We start from the raw sequence: 18,069 nt of genomic DNA, 5'->3' as shown, positions 1-18,069 counted from the left end.
TCTGGCTGTAAAAACTTCACAAAATAATATTTAGGTGTACATAGAGAATGTATAAACATAGATCCTTGTATCCAGGGTTGAATTCCCTTCCCCTAGATTAAGGGATGTTTCCAGCCAAAGAGTCAAAAGGAAGTTAGTTGTTAGAATAGGCAAGTCCCACTCAAGGTATGACAGTTCTCTTCCATCCATAGGTTCTTCACTTGTCAACACAATTATCAAATGGGACTTCTCTTCACTCTTCGGTAATAGTCGAAATGTCCACAAACTGCTTGTTTGCTAAACCAAAAAGACGACTTATACAACAGTGTTTCCAGGATCATTTCACAATAGTTCAATTACACTAACAAGTACTATTTTTGTTTCGCCACAACCTTCTACCACATTGTAATACTTCAACTTCTTCCTGGTCCCCTTGCCTTGCCAGGACAAAACTTCTACAAATACTATCAGTATCTCATGATAAGGCTTGCTTCAAAACTTTCCACACTTTAATCTTCAATGGGAAAAGTTACACCAACAATTGTTTCATGGATTGACAATGTACTCCACACTGATTCCCTTGCCTGGGCAATGCAAAACATATTTCTTTCCCCCTTGATAACTATCACAAGGAGAGCTTCCATTCTGCCAACATAAGGTTTACTTTATTTACCTTTCTTTGGCTTAAGCAATGCGGGATACAATCTCCTTCAAAAAGTTATCTATCGTTCTGTGCATCACATTTATTCCATTTTGAATATTCTTTTTTTTTACTTTAGTAATAGTGGTTGCATTATTCTGTTTCACTTTGTTTAAATAGTGCCCTCTTGGCTTGGATAATGGTGGTTATATTTATTTTCACTCTTGTTAAATATTCCCTTTTTGCTTGAACACTGTTGGTTACAATGTTTCTTTTCATTTTCTTTCTCAAAGTTATAACCTTTCCCCCAAAATGCCTTGATATTCAAAATCATTCTCCTTAGGCAGCGGTTGGGTTAGGAGTGTGCCGGGGGTCACCGGGGGGTAGGCAGCGCCGCCCGTCCCGCCCGCGGCGGGCGGGACGGGCGGCGCTGCCTACCCCCCGGCCTTAAGCAAGGCCAACTCAACAGTTTTCTAACGTCTTCCCATCTGGACCCGCTGCTCGAATTCCTGCTCTCGGTGGGGAGCATTTGACAGCTCTTGCAATGTTTCTATGCCTTGCGTCTCCCGCAATTGGAGCCATGTTCGCTCCGGTTTCTACACTCCGGTGATTACCACACACCAGAGCAGTAAACAGAACTGGGAGAAGCCTCTCTCTCCCACTGGGCAGCCAGTTTCTTTACCGCTTCCTGCTGCGCGCTCTCAGCATTTCACAGGATTCCCGACTTTTGACACAGCTTTAACACAGCGTTCTGCTTTCACATCAGCTGCGTCTCCTGACCCTTCTACAAACTGCGGCTTCAACTGCTTATCATTATGGCGCGCACCTGAAGGGGCCTTATATATTTAAAGGTCCCGCTCTGGTGTAGGTCTTCAGAACCACTACACTGCATACTGCATTTCTGTGCCTCTGAACCAGTCTTCCTCGTTCCAGTACCTAGGGCACTATGGGACTTGAAGTCTCTAATGTTCTGATTCACTCTAATTTCAGGATTTTCAACTTTACAATAGCCCATCAATATGGTATTTATTTGGATTTGTATAGCGCACTACAGCCCAGGGGCATCAAGGCGCTGTCACAGGAAAATTAAAGTGGGCTTGATTAATGGTTACAAAAGAGCCGCCCAAAAGTTTCTTAGTTACAGGATCAAAACAGATATTACAGTTATCTAGTGGCAAAACTGGAGCAAGCTGTCCCCGGTGTTGTAACAGGCTTGGGGGGTCCAGCTAATCAGTAGGGTGCCAGGTGCAGGTTCATGCAGAGTGACAATAGCAAGGTTTTAATTGCTTTTTGGAAGGTCAAAGTGCGAATCAATGAGCCTGATGTGGGGTGGTAGAGCATTCTAGTGGGATGCAGCCAGAGAGGAGAAGCTTGTCCCGCCTGCATGCACTCTCCGGGTTTAGGCAAGGAGATCCTATTGGCGTAGGCAGTCCTGGTGGGCCTGGTTGAGGTGGACTTAGCTATTCTTTGGACCAGGTAGGGGGGGTGCCAGGGAATGAAGGCATTTATGCGTGAGGGCATGAGTTTTAAAAACAATTCTCTTTAACTGGGAGCCAATGAACTTGCGTACGCACCTGGGAGATGTGGTCCCTCTTGGAGATCCGCGTGGTGGCCCTGAGGGCAATATTTTGTACCAATTGCAATTTGGCAATATTTTTGCTAGAGGTCCCTACAAAGAGAACGTTGCAGTAATACAAACGTGACTCAATTATTGCCCTAGAAATGGTAAGGCAATTCAGTTGGGAGAGGAATGGCCTGGCTCCATTGAGCAGTTTGGAGTAGTACGATGAGGCAACAGCATTCACCTGTCTATCCGTGTTAAGATTATAGTCAAGATAAATGCCCAGGGTCTTCACGGTTTGAGACACCATGATGTTGGTATTATCAATGGTGAAGGAGCTGTACTGTTTGCCCAATTTGCAAAGGGTGGCAGGAGATCCAATTGGGAGTAGTTCAGTTTTCTCCATATTTAGGCAAAGCCAATTCTCTGCCATCCAGGATTGGATAGTTGAGTAAATGGAGTTGAGGGTGTTCATGTCGGACTGGTAATCTTCAGAGAGGGGGAATAAGCACCTGAGTGTCATTAGTGTATTTGGTGTACGAGATGCCCAGGGCGTCCAGCAGGGTGAACAGCGGCCTCGTGAATAGGATCACTAGGGAAGTTTATAGTATTTTCCCATTCTTCCTGACCGAAACTCCCGTTATGTGATCCTCACACATAATACTGCCCCCAGACTCGGTATCCGGTATCGGCTGCCTTTCCCTGGCAACATGAGAAGGGGTCCAAGCCAGGGTTTCTTCATCACAACTGCGTTCGCGAAAGGAGATCGAAACTGCCAAATCACCAAACCCAGCTGTCAATTCATGCCCCTTGTGCCCTTGCGATTCCTGGATCCCAATGCAGCAAACCTACAGCGAAAGTAGCCTTTGCCAATGGCCTGCTTGCCTCAAGTCTTCTAGTTTGGGGTTCAAGGAGCTAGGCTCCCCCAGGGAGCTGTTTAAATCCAATGGGGTGCAAAAACCTACCCTCGCCTTACCTTTGGAACTGAAATATAGGAATCTTGTTTGGGGGGTGGGTTGTGCTGGACATTTCAGATTGGGAAAACCTATAATAGCTAGCTACAGAATTGTCAAGTCTTCCATGCTTGACAATTGCATGGACAGTATAGAATTTTATGTGAGCCCTTTGATGATTTTTCGGCCTAAGTACCCAAAACTGATTACTTGTCAAACTGTTGTTGGAAAATTACTAGAATAGGGTTGGACTGGTTAAGATATTCCAATTTAGGGCACATTGAGAGATGTAAGGCTGTCTTTAAATTGATTAAGCATGCAATTAAATATGAAAAAAACAAATGTTTTACTTGCATCAGAAAACTCAGTGGCCACAATACAACCAGGGCAGTGCAGGCCATCGTTGTTGGGGGAACAGTCTAGTTACAGGCGCGTTGTGTAGTGCAACAAGGCCCTAAACTGGACTGCACCTTTCTAGGCCACAGGGCAATTTTGCCCATTTCTATTTTTATATCAAATCATTATTACTTGTACTAGGACTTTTAAGTGTTCGATGAAGACTGGTAATGGGTAATTGTGATATCACAGTGACGTTTATAGAGTCTGGTGGTGGGGATATTACTGGACAATGCTTATGTTCTCCTTCCCTCTTCTTCTTTACCCCACCACGTCAAGGGCCCTCCTCGATTTACTCGTCCCGGGCCCCCGGCTGCAGCATGTGCGCTCCTTTACATCTCCTTCAAGTGGACTTGTGCGCTTCTCGGTGAAGTGGTCTGCTTTTAACCATGTGTAGTCCTCAAAGTTGGGAGGTGGGGGGGGGGATCCTGTGGTTACTCATTTCTTGTTGGCAGCCGCCCATCTGAGGCTTGCCTATCCCACCTTCCTTGGGCTTGCAAACCTTTCTGAAATGCCAGTCCTGTCTCTGCTTCTGTTAACAATTTAGGACTGCATTTGAGCTTAAATCCACCTTCTGGATTCTCTTGTAACAGGACCTGCGCAGGAAGGCTGCACGCCTCGTTGCAGCCAAGTGTACGTTGGCCTCACGGGTGGATAGCTTCCACGAGAGCACTGTTGGGAAGGTAGGTTTTTAAAATCAATTAATTAATGAAATGGTTGCAGCTGGGAACATCAGCCAGATTTAAAATGTGTGTAGTTGATGAATGCATCCAGTAAAGACACGTAGTCTTCCTCAAGGTGAAATTACATGCATTTATTTACAGATCACGAGCACCACTTTTAATTGAAGCTCAAGAATGGTTTGAATAGAATTGCCTGCTCATCAGTGATCAATTTGCGCCGCCTAGTGACCTGATGATAATGAATTGGACTGGAGAAATCCTGTGAACATCCACAAATCTCTAGTACTATCGTGTTAATCTGATGTAATTTTGAAAATGTATCCATCCAATCCATTCAGTTATTCAAACCGAACAGATGGCTCTTTAAATTGCCAGCACAAACTGGTATCATTCTGCCATCATTCTTGTTTCTAGAGCTAATGCTCCATCAGGGATTTACACCACCAAAGTAAAAAAACAGTTTTTAGGTGTTAGGCAGAATCCTGCGCAGTTCCCTTGGGGACCATTGCAAAAAGATTAAGACTACAGGAGTAAGCAATAAACCCAATTGGTAGCAGTCTGTACCACCCAGTTACCTGGCAGCTGTGGCTGAGCAGTCCGACTTCTCTCAAGAAGAGTAGGGCAGTATGCAGAGTATACACAATAGGGCCAAAATACAGTAGAACAAACGAACACTGACCAGAGCTTTGTATAAAAAGTATATAATTTATTTAAAACACACTTTAGGCAATATACTAGCACTCTAAATCAAAAGCAAGTTAAAACCCAGTCAGGTAAAGTATACACACCTCCCTTGATAACTATCAGACGAGTCAGTTAAAACACCACGATTTGTTAAAACCGATGTGAGCGCGTAACCTGATGGCACTCCAATAGTTCAGTTAAAGGGAGAGAAAAAGGCAGAGCATAGAAATAAAACGGGTCCCAACACTTTTAGGAGTTCTCAGCAAGGGAAAAAAGGCAGCATACACTGTAGAGCCAAAGTTCATAGGCCAGGGCCACTTTAAATGAAGCAAAGCGAAATGTGCCCAGGATCACACGGTTTAAAATGCACTAAAAGTCTTTGCAGAATGTTCAAAAGAGGTTGGGGTGATTCAAGAAGGTAAAGTTAGGTCTGGGGCCAACCCAGTTGGAAAGCCAAGGATTTAAGGGTCACCTGGGGCAAACCGAAGAAAGGGAGGCCAGGCAGGACACGGTACCTTAAAGAGAGAGGAAGCTCCAGCGGTGGCAGTTGTTCCTGGCAATGGTTGCAGTTCGTTGTTTCTACCAGGGGAAGAGTGGATCTCTTCGAGGAGGAAGCGTGGAGTCGTTGCACTGCACAGGGATGAAACCAGCCGCGGAGTTTGTCGGTAAAAGGCGCGTTCCTTTTATTTGTGGTCAAAATGGTGAAGCTTGGCTATCTGGCCGCCGGGGTGCTTGGCACGGGCGATTCGACCAAGAGACGTCTTTGGAAGGCGAAAGGGGCGAACTGGTTGGTCCCACCATCTCAGAGGAAGAAGACTCGTCCAGCAGAAGATCTTCTCTTGTCGTTGGGAAAGTGGTGAATTTGTTGCAGCAGGGCTTCACCGGTGGTGTCGTTGCAGATGGCTCAGCTTCTTCCCTCTTCGGATTCTTAGGTCCTGTGGCGACTTCTGAAGTTCCAGTCCCAAAGGCCCTGCTTTTATGCAGAAAAACCCCCATTCAACAGCCTATCTGTCACTCAAACATGCTAAGTGGTGAGCCGGGCGGCTCACCACTGGCCCAATCAGAACAGAGTGCGACTTGAGTTGCTAAGGCAACACAGTCCAGGGTGCCAATTCCCCTCCCCACCCATCCTGTGGAACCCAGAGAGAGTGGCACCATTTGGAGGGCTTCTGTGGAGAAGCCCGCCAAAAAGTGGAACAAAGGGCTCGACCTTGGTCAGAGTTAGAGAGACTGACACGAACGCCGGTATCTTTAACATTGCACCAAAAAATGGTGCGTTTAAAATCAATGGGAAAATCCCATAGAAAATATTCCAGTGGAATGTTTCGCGTGGTAACCACTGCCACCAGCCAGAAACTCGACAAGGTACTGTACAGTGCCCCCTTGAAAACAGACCCAGGGGAAATATAATTAACCCCTTCCAGTACTTCCACAATATGATGGTTTGTACTGGTTCTGTTCACAATTTAGGACTAGTAAAGTCAATGGTGACTTTACATGCCCTGGGAGACAGTCAGTCCCAGGGTATGGAGTCTATGTTTGGGGGTCACTATGATGCCCCTGTGTTACTGCACTGAGGGTGCAGTGTAACACACACATAAAAAATAGATGATACCCTATGGAGTAAAAAGAAAACCCCATAAGCACACAGTCAGAGATACCTCAAATCATGCCTATGAGTTGGAGGAAAAGAGTCTTTTTCTTAGCAGGAGAAAAAAACAAACCCCAAAAATCCAGCAAAGCTGCTGGGGGACTCACTAGGTTTGGGAAATTAGCCTTATAAGAGAATTCTCCCTAACATTAGGCCCTAAGCACTCCTTATGAATAGTAAGTGCATTCATTACATTAAAAGAACCACAAAGATGACCTCATTTTGTTACCTGCCTTTTAACATTGTAATTCCTGTTTTGTAAAAATGACCACCATGATTACTCCTCAAATGGCATAACGCACACCATGCTGAATAGTCAAATGTTTGTCATATAATTTCGATTAAATTATTTTGAAATGTACGCTTGATGTGTAGAATGGTCAAAAAGTGCAATAGGTTATTTAAGCATATGTGATACTATGTCACCATTATGCCAAAATCTAGCATGGTACACTCCTGCATGAAACATTATAGAAAAACAGAACATACGAAACAATCCTCAATCACAAAAATGTGATTTAGCAAAATAAACAGTAAAACGCAATTCAAGCAATGCAAAAACTGTACCAAGTAAAGTGGGAAAGAAACCTATCCTACACTCTACCTTATAAGGAAGGCAGCTAACTTAAGCAGTCCTTGCCTGTGAGATGAGTAGTTCCAGGAGTTCAAGATACAAATAAGTGCTTTAAAATAAAAGGGGTTGCGGGGGGGTCAGAAGTCTCAAAGTTCCCCTGAACATGTTTTCAATACAGCCAATGGGAAAGTAAATGTATGATAAAAGCAAACATTTTTTGTGGTAAACGGTTTTAGGACCAAAGTGTAGGAGTTGGACAGAATTCCTATTTTGGGGAAATGCATGGACCCTTTTTAGGGCCCTTAACTTTTTGCTGCTTTCCCTTTATTTTTTTACAAATCACTGACTGCCTTTTGGAGGTGAGAGGGGGTGCCCTTTAAGTTCTTCTGTCATTGCAACCCATTTTACCTTACTTAAGGTCTATATTTGGTCGTCCCTGAGGCCCAGGGCACCCATACTTGGGTTGCATCAGCCTGCCTTGTGCTTTTTTAGCTGCATCTAGCACCTGTGTTTCCAGGTGCTCTCATTTCAGATGGGTATAAGAACCGAGTCACAGAGGGAGGCATGATTTGTCCACGATCACACATTTGGGGAATGACATTTTCCAGCTTCGACGTGGGGTCTATATGTAAAACATAAATCCAGTATTTGTAACCATGTAACCAAAATCTGTAACACAGGCTAAGTGTATGAAACATCTATCGACCAATGAACACAGAGTATGTGTTATCTGTGGCATTGCTGTTTTAAACAAGCCAGTAAAGCACTGACCTGGGGAGGCGTGCGCTGCTGTTTAACCAGGAGAAAAATGCTGCTTGAGCAAGGCCTGAAAATTAAATCATTGACCAGGATTTAGTATCAACAAAATTCTGTGGTTCTAAATCGATCTAGGAGTCGGCTACCACTACGATAGAAGAAACCTATTAGACTGGTCTGCGTGCACACAGGGGAGTGCACCTGATTATGTTACCTTTGCTGGAGTAGAATACCTGGCAAAAGTTCTTTCAATATTCCTCTCCACCGCAAATTGTCCATCGCTAGAGCATTAATCGGCTCTAGGCTGGACTATTGTAACATCCTCTTTGCTGGCACCATGGCTAAAAACCTTGACAAAACTTCAAACCATTCAATACAACTCCCTATGTGCCGCCATAGGCATCCCTAAAAGGATGCACATCTCCACAGTCAGACAAGGCCATTGGCTGCCCGTCTGCGAACGGGTCGTCTTCAAAACACTTGCCCGTACCCCCAAATGCATACATCACACAGCCCCACCATACCTTTCTCAGTTATCATACCCCCCACCATCAGACCTACAAAAACACCCTATGCCAGCTTGCTACCGGTACCCATAGTTAAGTGTGCCAGAGGAGGCGGTGCAAGCTTCCCTTTCATCGATGCCAGGCAATGGAACTCCCTCCCACTCGCCCTCAGATCTGAACCCTCACACCTAAGCCCTCACACCTCGCAAAGCCATCAAAACTAGATTTGCCTAAACCTCCCATGTAACCCACTAAAGTCCCCAGGCTGAACCAATTGTGCACGTAGACTATGAACAACTATTTAATATGATATGCTACACACTCTGTAACCCTGTGCAGCCGTACCGCCCTACATTTAACACATCAGGCATAATTAATTACATCTATGTGCAAATGTAACTAAGCCAATTCCATGTAACGGCCCCACAATGCCTCTGGGCTGTTTTATGCACTTTATAAATGCAAATAAATATACCCAAGGTTCCCCCCATAGTTTTTATCTAAGCGTAATACTAGGTGCCAGAAGACTTTTATAAAAACACACCATTTAATGTAATCTCATTGCTGCACACATCCATGGCACCACAGTTATTTAAAATTTTAACACGAGAGTTGCTTCTCACCTGGGGACTCACTGGCAGACTTCAAGGCGTTCATTGCACACTACCCCTTTGTTAGACTCAGTGGTGCCCAATGGCGTAGCACAACATTTGGCAGCTCCCGTGTGAGCAATGCTGTGTCCCCCACCCCAGGCGCCTTAACAAAGCACAGGGCATGTCCCACCCCGTGCCAGATCTGATCACCACGTGTGCGCAATGTCCACGATTATGTCACTGCAGGGACATGCACTACTGCAGGTGAAAAGTCAATGTTTTTCAAAGCTTAAATCTTGAACGTAAAATGAGAGAAGGGGGTGGTGCCTTGTCCACAAACGTATCAGCCACCAGTGGTGGCTGGTGATTTTGTTTTTTTGGATGGTGTAAATATTTGCCACAAGTATGTGAATGCGACTTAGCATAGCAAGGGAGCACAAACTAATGAAAATGGGTTGGGGCGGGGGGGACTTCCCGGCCATCTTGCCCATAGAAATTGTTTTGAATGGGTTAAAATCGTGCATTACACAGCACTTTCTGGAAAATTTGGGTAAAAGGCCAACTATGTGGGTAAAAGGCTAACTATCTGTTTTGTATGGTGTAGTGTAAATCATGGAAAAAAAGTACAATAGATGCTGTCACGAAAAGTGCACAGGGCATTTCCCAATGCATTATCATGCTTGTCCCTGCAATATATGCCAGTATAAAAAACATTTTTATGCTGGCTGTGCGCATACCTTTCCCTGCTGGCTCCACCAACATATGCTAGTATTCCCATATAAAACAATACTTCTGTTTGCGTAAAGATGTTTTTCTGTAGTATCATTACTGGTATTGGGCACAAAACTGGCTCTGCCAATATATGCCAGTACTCCGATGTAAGTACATGCTCCCGTTCATTTGGCCATTAAAAGTGACATGTCACAATATGAAAACCTGTCCCACTGGTTCCAGTGTAAGCCAGTCTAGACCCCTAAGAACACAGACCTTGCTTGATTCATCATAGATGCTCAGTTAATAAAATGTCATGCTACAGTGAAGAATATACAGTCCGCTGCAATCTGTCTAGCGAGGTAACGCTACTTATCATGCTTGCTTTTTTTAAAGATGCTGAGTAATAAATGTCATGCCACAGTAAGCAATAGACTGACTGCACGAAAAGGCCAGTCTAGCCAGGGAATGGCGCACATGAACTTGCCTTTGCCCAAAAATACCAGTAAAACCTGCAAAATCAAAGTATGTGGCAAAAATTCTCCAGTGATCCCCAGTTTCCCAGGGCCTTAGACACACATGCATCCGCTTTAACCCACCGGTTGCTCACCCATACATCTCCTCTTGCATGCACTCACACTGGATTCACCACACAGGCACACACCATACCCCACCCAGAACATTCAAAAACACAACATCACATTCCTACTCATTCACCCCCCAGTCACTCGCGGCGCACACATTCTCTTAAATCAAGTCATTGTATTATCTACACAGGCACACACCCATCCACTCATTGCATTTTCTACACAGGTACACACCCACCCAGAACATTCAAAAACACACATCACACAACTTCTCAACTCACTTTCTCTTACATACTCCTTACATTTCCTGTGCACAGGCGCGCACACACACTCACAAACACACACCACTCAAAAACACACATCACTTCTCATTCGCCCACCAGTCACTCACACCTTCTATTACATCCACTCGTTGCATTCTCTACACAGGCACACACCCACCCACAACACTCAAACACACAGCACTGCTCATTCACCTACAAACATCTGTCACACACTTCACACATGCAAAGCGCACATCATATTGCAAAAAAAAGCCTTCTTCCCTTTTACTTGCTGCTTCGGCCCTTCCTTCCAGGCCTTCTCGGCTCCTCCGTGCTGCTCACAAACAAGAACCAGAAAGCTGAGAGCTTCCTGGTTCCTGTATTGATGGCTGCAAGCAAGCTGAGGGAGATGGTGTTGGAGCTGAACGTGGCATATGACATGTCGTAGACGGCTCCAACCGCTACTGAGTGCCTCCCGTCCAGCCTTCACCCTAATGGATGAGGACTGGGCCGGGGACCCACCAGACCTGGTGTGGCGGAATATCGTACTGCGGGAGCACCCACTATACCAGGAGCACCCGCTATACGAGGAGAAACAATTTTATTTTTGCAAAAAAGAAAAAATAAATGTTTAATTTGGGGTCGCAATGAGTCCCCAGGGGTCGCAACTGTGGTCCCAGGGGTCACAGTTGCGACCCCCAAATGACATCCCTGGTAGCCTGAATTAATGTGGTGTGCCAGTGTTCGCCTTACGACTGTTACTGGTAGGTTAAAATGTCTGGTTCCCTTTTCTGCCTACGTGTATTTCGCCTGACCTCTGGTCTGTTTACCATATAGCACAAGGTATGTGATCAGCTTTGCAAGGATTTATGCCCCCCCTGTTAATTTATGTTGGATGCCTATATAATATATGGGAACCATTACTCACCGTAATCGTATTTCTGATGCTTGTATCTGCTTAGATTCACATGCTGTGCATAGGCCGAAATCTAGTGGAAGCTGCGGAGTATTACAGTTTGTTTTTCGAAACTCGAAAATGGGCGTCGACACAGGCGTGCCAGTAATACTATCCCTAGTGTGACGTCCACTGTACCCAAGATCCCTCACGCGTCTAGGATCCTCAGATTGTATTTTTTCTGACATGAGGAAGCAGGAGGAGTAGCGGGAGTACAGATAATCCAAGCAGATAGACAGAAAGGTAAGACTACCAGCAATCATGCGCCTTCTCTCGGAGGGGAGGAAGGGTGGGTCGCATGTGAATCTAAGCAGATACAAGCATCAGAAATACGATTACGGTGAGTAATGTATCCCTTCTGAGGCTTGTGGAATCTGCTTAGATCACATGCTGTGCATAGATTAGCGAGCAGTACCAGAAGAAGGAGGTGGGATGTGAGAAGAGTCATGAGCAAACAGGTGTCTCAGAACCGCTTGTCCCACTTGTGTATCTGTCTTGGAATGAGTGTCGAGGGGAACATTTGCAATGAAAGCCAGAGTGGCCCCAATGCCTCTAGTAGAGTGGGCTCTTGGCGTAAAAGGCAGAGTTTTTTTCAGAAAGAGAGTAACACAGCTGTATACAGTTGATAATCCACTTCGAGATAGCGCCTTTAGAGACGCGATCTCCCTCTCTGCCTGTAACTACGGAGACAAACAGTTGATCTGTTTTGCTTAGCGGTCTGGTTTTGTTTACATAGTAGAGGACCGCCCTACGCACATCTAGGGTGTGTAGTTTCACCTCAGCCGAGCTTTGCGGGTTCTGGAAGAAAGCCGGAAGCTCGATGGACTGGTTTACATGGAATTTAGATATAAATTTAGGTGAGAACCTAGGGTGTGTGCGTAAAACCAGTTTGTCTTTGTGGATAGTAAAGAAAGGATCCTGCACTGACAGAGCCTGAATTTCACTGACCCTTCTTATAGAGGTAATGGCTACTAAGAAGGCAGTTTTATAAGTCAGGTGTTTGAGACTACTTTTATGCATGGGTTCGAAAGGGGTGCCCATGAGCTTAGCTAGCACCACATTAAGGTCCCATCCTGGCGGTGGGTTAGAAATAGGAGGGTGAAGTCTCTTTACTCCTTCCATGAAGGCTTTAACTACTGGTACTTTCCACCACGACACCTTGTTATGGGATGTGGTGTAAGCCGAGAGGGCAGCCAGGTGTACTTTCAGAGAGTTAAAAACCAATCCTGCAACCAGCAGGTGGAGCATGTATGTCACAATGTTGGAAGGAGTGCAATCAACCGGGTTGATTTGTTTATTCTGGCACCAAATAACAAATCTCTTCCACTTGTCAAAGTAACAGTGCCTTGTGTTTGGTTTCCTGGATTCTTTTAGGATGTCCATACACCTCTGTGGTAAATTGAGATGTCCAAACTCTATGACCTCAGGAGCCATGCTGCCAGGTTCATTGAATTGGGTTGCTGGTGCACTGATTGACCTTGTTGCTGGGACAGTAGGTTGTACCAGGCTGGGAGTTTGATGGGCTCGCACACCGCCATCCTGCGTAGGTGTGGAAACCATGGTTGTCTCGCCCACATGGGAGCAACTAGGATGAGCGTCATCGATTCCTTGTTCATCTTGTACACTACCTTCCTGATGAGAGGAGTAGGTGGAAAAGCGTACACAAACATCCCTGACCAGTTCATCCACAGGGCGTTCCCTTGGGAGTCTGGCTGGGGGAACCTGGATGCAAATCCTGGGCATTGTTTGTTTTTCGCTTGTGGCGAATAAGTCTATAGTGGGGAAACCCCACTGAGAGAAGAGATCTTCTACGATCTCTCTGTGAAGGACCCATTCGTGTTCTTCTGGGAGGGAGTCTCTGCTTAGAGCATCCGCTAGGGAATTGAGCTCCCCTGGAACATGTTGCGATGACAGGAAGATGTTCCGTCTGAGTGCCCATATCCAGATTTTCTGGGCAAGCTTGGACAGATTTGGCGAACGAGTCCCTCCTTGCTTGTTCAGATAGAACATGGCTGTCGTGCTGTCCGTCCGGATCTGCACCGACAAGTTTATTAGATGGGGCTCGAACGCCCGAAGCGCTCTGAATACTGCCAGAAGCTCAAGCAGGTTGATGTGGTTCTTGGCTACTGAGTGAGACCAGAGACCCTGAGCTGTGTGGTGGAGATGGTGAGCTCCCCACCCAGTCAGGCATGCATCTGTAGTCACCACTGCCTGTACTTCGGGATCGTAAAAGGGTTTTCCCCTTGCGAGATTCTCTCTTGGCCACCAGTGTAGGCTCTGTACAAGTGTTGGCGAAACGACCACTAGATCGTCCCACTGACCACTTGCCTGAGACCACTGTTTCGCCAACCATTCCTGCATAGGACGCATGCGCAGTCGCGCGTGGGGGACCAGGTAAATGCATGACGCCATCATGCCCAGTAACCGCATTGCTTTGCGTACCGTTATTTGTTGACCGGACTGATAATGTGGAATTTGCAGTAGTATATTCCGAATTCTCTCTTCCGGAAGGGAAGGTCAACTCTTTCTGAGTATCTAGGATTGCTCCCAGGAACTGTTTTGAGGTGCTTGGCACTAGGCTTGACTTCTTCTCGTTGATTGAGAAGCCTAATTCGTGGAGGAGGTCGATAGTCCTTTGAATGTTTGTCCTGCAAATTCCTGGGGTTTCCCCCGTTATGAGCCAGTCGTCCAGATAAGGGTACACTGGGATTGCCTCCCTGCGTAGGTGTGCAGCTGCCACCGCCAGTACCTTGGTGAATACCCTGGGTGCTGAAGCTATCCCGAAGGGCAGTACCTTGAATTGGTAGTGGCGACTGTCCACCTTGAAGCGCAAGTACTTTCTGTGCGCCGGGAGCATGGAAATATGAAAATAAGCATCTTTCATATCCAAGGTTGCCATGTAATCCCCCTTTTTTAGGAGGGGGATTACCTCTTGTAGCGTGGTCATACGGAATTTTTGGGGCTTGACATACTTGTTGGCAGGCCGTAAGTCCAGTACTGGGCGCATTGTCAAATCTTTCTTTGGCACAAGGAAGTAAGTTGAATAGATACCCTTGTTTACCTGGTGTCCTGGGACGAGTTCTATCGCGTCTTTTACGAGCAGAATGGCAATCTCTTCGAGAAGGATCTTCTGATGTTCTAAGGAGTGTACTCTTTGTCGTGGAGGATGGTTCCGGGGACGCTGCAGTAATTCTATACAATATCCTGTGGACACTGTTGACAGCACCCATCTGTCTGAGGTGATCCCTTCCCAAGCCTGGGTGAAGTTGGAAATGCGTCCCCCTACTGGGGTTGCATGAGAAGGGACCCTGAACTGAGCGTCACTGCTTTGGTGGGGGCGTGCCACCTCCCTTGTTGGGGCTGCCTCTTCCACGCCCTCTCTTGTTACCCCTGCCGTAACTTTGGGTAGACTGCTGGCTGTTGTTCCACTGTGTACCCTGTACCTGGGCATAGTTGCCTCTTTGTGAATTTTGGCCGCGTGGGCGATGAAAATTACTATTCCCCCTCTGGTTAGGGGGTTTGTTGGTTAGTTGGCCAAGGGATTTCAGTGTCTCGTATTCGTCCTTGGCGTTTTTAAGTGCGTCTTCGACCGCTTTCCCAAACAATAGATCGGGTTCCACTGGCTTGTCTATTAATGAAGCCTGAGTTTCTGTTTTGAACCCCGACTGCCGTAACCACGCATGTCTTTTGATAACAGTACCTTCTGCCATCAATCTTCCTGCGTTGTCCGCGGCGTCGAAAGTTGCTTTTAATATGCAACCAGACACGGCTCTCCCTTCTGCCGAGATCCGAGCCAATTGGCCCTTTAACGGTTCAGGAGCAGAGGCTATGAGCGCCGCGACCTCTTCCCATTGATGGCAGTTGTAGCTGGCCAACAGGGTGGTGGAGTTAGCAATCCTTGCTTGGTAGGCGGACGTTGAGGCTACCTTCCTGCCAAACCCGTAAAGTTTCTTGCCCTCCTTGTCGGGAGGAGCTTCTGATGAAGATAAGGGTGTTCCAGCCCTCTTCCGAGTGTTGGTAACAACTAGGGAGTCTGGTTTAAGATGTCCTCTTATATAGAGAGGGTCAGACTGGGCTGCCCGGAAAAGCTTTTCGACCCTGGGGTTGACTGCTCTGGTGAGGTTTGGGTTCACCAGGGACGGATCTATTCTCCGTTGGATGGATTTAAGGATAGGGATGGTCTGAGCGACCGGCCTCCTCTCTCCCACCAACTCTTCTGCAAAGTCCCTTTCCTCCTGTACACCGTGGGTGTCGATGTGAAAATGTTCTGCCGCGCGAGCGAGAACCTCATTAAGGAGGGGCTGGTTATCGACTGGCGAGTCGGTAACTGGGGCTTCGTTCTCTACCGGGGAATCTACTCTGTAAATTTCCTGCTTATCTTCTCCCTCCTCCTGATCCTCATCATCCGCATAGTATTCCGTCCCGGCTTGTTCCTCCATAATTTCAAACTCCTGGTCCCCCTCAGGGAATGGAGTAGAGTAAGGCTGCACCTCGAAGGGTTCAGGTCTTTCGAACCGGGCCTTTTTACTTAGGGGGATAGGATCAGTGGAACCTGAGGGTGTGGCCCCGTGGGGGTCATACGAGAGGAAATGCTCTGGATTCTTGTCGTAGAAATCAGCCAAGGAAAACATCCTTGACATGACCCTGTCTATGTCTTCACTGGACCATTCTTTGGAACAGGGTATGACTTTAGTAGGCAATTTAGGGGACTTATCAAGGGTACCCTTGCTGGATGTTGATCTCTCAGTAGACTTGTATTTATCTGTTTGCTTAGGGGGGGGGAAGGATGGTCGTACAGGAGTGGAAGAATGTGCTTTCCGCTGTTTCCCCCCCTCCCCGTGCGTGGAAAAATGTTTTCCCTGTCCCTTGGAGGCCCCGGAGACTTTCGACGCCTGGCGTCGAGGATCGGGAGAGGTATCTGTGTTTTTCGAGCGTGGGGCCTCGCTGGTGTTAACTACGGGCTCCGTCTCTTGGAGCGCGGCCTGGGGGTGGAAGTCGTCTTTGTCCTCCGACGATCGAACTTCCGTTAGTCTAGGGAGCGAGGCACTCTTGGCAAGAGTGGATGATTGCCTTGCGTCATGAGGCGATCTCGATCGAGAGCGCCCAGAGGACATCGAGTCGGACCGTTCTATCTGTGCCTCTTTCCGAGAAGTCGACGTCGTCGAGGTTCGGTTGGACTTAGTGTGCTTAGTGTGTGTAGGGTGTGTAGCGCTTGCGTCGCCGGGGGTCTTCCCCATAGCCGCCCTGCCGGACGACCTTCCGAGGTCGGGGACCTGCGCTCGGCTGTCTTTCGACGCCGTAATGCCCTCGCCGTCCGAAAGTACGGCGTCGCTGCCATCGCTGAAGGCGCCCTCCGCTGCCATGGCCGCCTGCCTGGCGTGGTGGGCCCAACGCTTAGTCGAACGGTCCTTAAGTGTCTTAGGTTTAAACCTACTACACGCTCTGCAGTTCGCTTCGGGGTGGTCCCTCGGCAAGCAGAGATTGCACGTGGCGTGCCTGTCGACCCAAGGGTATTTGCGGTTGCACTTGGGGCAGAATTGGAAAGGGGTACCCTCCATACGCACCTAAAGGCAGCGGGCTGGTAAGTGTATGAAATATATAAGATAAGGTGTACTTATATACCAAGAGTGAAGAGTATGTACCACCCCCCACTCTCCCTACTTGCAGGGCCGAGGCCAGCGGCCTTCCGAGGCCCAGATCCGTCGTGCGGCAGCCGACGGTCGATGTCTTCTCCAGCCGTCGTCTAGTGTCGAGGGTCGACGTTGGGGTGGGGAAGGATGTCAATAAAGAATTATAATTTTCAATTATTAGCAAAAGTATGGCTAAGGCCAGGGGACTCCGCAAGATGCTTCCGACCAGTATGGCGGAAAAAAACAATCTGAGGATCCTAGACGCGTGAGGGATCTTGGGTACAGTGGACGTCACACTAGGGATAGTATTACTGGCACGCCTGTGTCGACGCCCATTTTCGAGTTTCGAAAAACAAACTGTAATACTCCGCAGCTTCCACTAGATGTCGGCCTATGCACAGCATGTGATCTAAGCAGATTCCACAAGCCTCAGAAATATATATATCTCTCTGAGGCTTGTGGAATCTGCTTCGATCGCATGCTGTGCATAGGCCAACATAGTGGAAGCTGCAGAGTATTAGTTGTTTTTGAAACTTGAAAAGGGATGTTGACAGGGCGTGCCAGTAATACTATCCCTAGTGTGACATCCACTGTACCCATGATCCCTTACGCCTCTTGGTCCCTCAGATTGCCATTCTAGACACACGTACAGTAGACTTCCTCTTTCGGCTTACAGCCATTTACTAATTTTCAATTACCGATAGTCGGTGATATAAAGGATAGAAAGAGTAAACTTCACGCTGGTGAAGACAAGAAAAACGACCGTTGGAAGACTCCCGCAACGGATCCTTTCGGCCTTGGAAGGCGCTCGTGGGCTTCAGCCCTCACATTAGGGTGAGGTTGTTTTAGAATGTATATGCCACTCTTCTTGCACTACATTCGCCTAGCTGCCACATCTTTTCGTTATGGATAAGACCGCCTTTAAATTCTGCCCCAAATGCAATAGG

At 47.1% G+C, this 18,069-nt stretch overlaps 1 protein-coding gene across 1 annotated transcript in view; it reads left to right on the top strand.

Annotated features, from left to right (window-relative positions):
• Nucleotides 1–18,069, top strand: part of PRPF31 (pre-mRNA processing factor 31) — a 571,659-nt gene that overhangs the window by 230,384 nt on the left and 323,206 nt on the right. Inside the window, exon 9 of the mRNA XM_069637987.1 lies at nt 4,123–4,212. Coding sequence (XP_069494088.1) covers nt 4,123–4,212 — 90 coding nt within the window. The remainder of the gene's footprint in view (nt 1–4,122; nt 4,213–18,069) is intronic.

Source organism: Ambystoma mexicanum, chromosome 1q (assembly GCF_040938575.1).
Source record: "Ambystoma mexicanum isolate Mex_15411 chromosome 1q, UKY_AmexF1_1, whole genome shotgun sequence".
In the NCBI taxonomy this organism is placed as follows: Eukaryota; Metazoa; Chordata; class Amphibia; order Caudata; family Ambystomatidae; genus Ambystoma; species Ambystoma mexicanum.
Note: the sequence above shows the minus strand (reverse complement) of the source record. Positions and strands in the feature narration are given on the sequence as shown.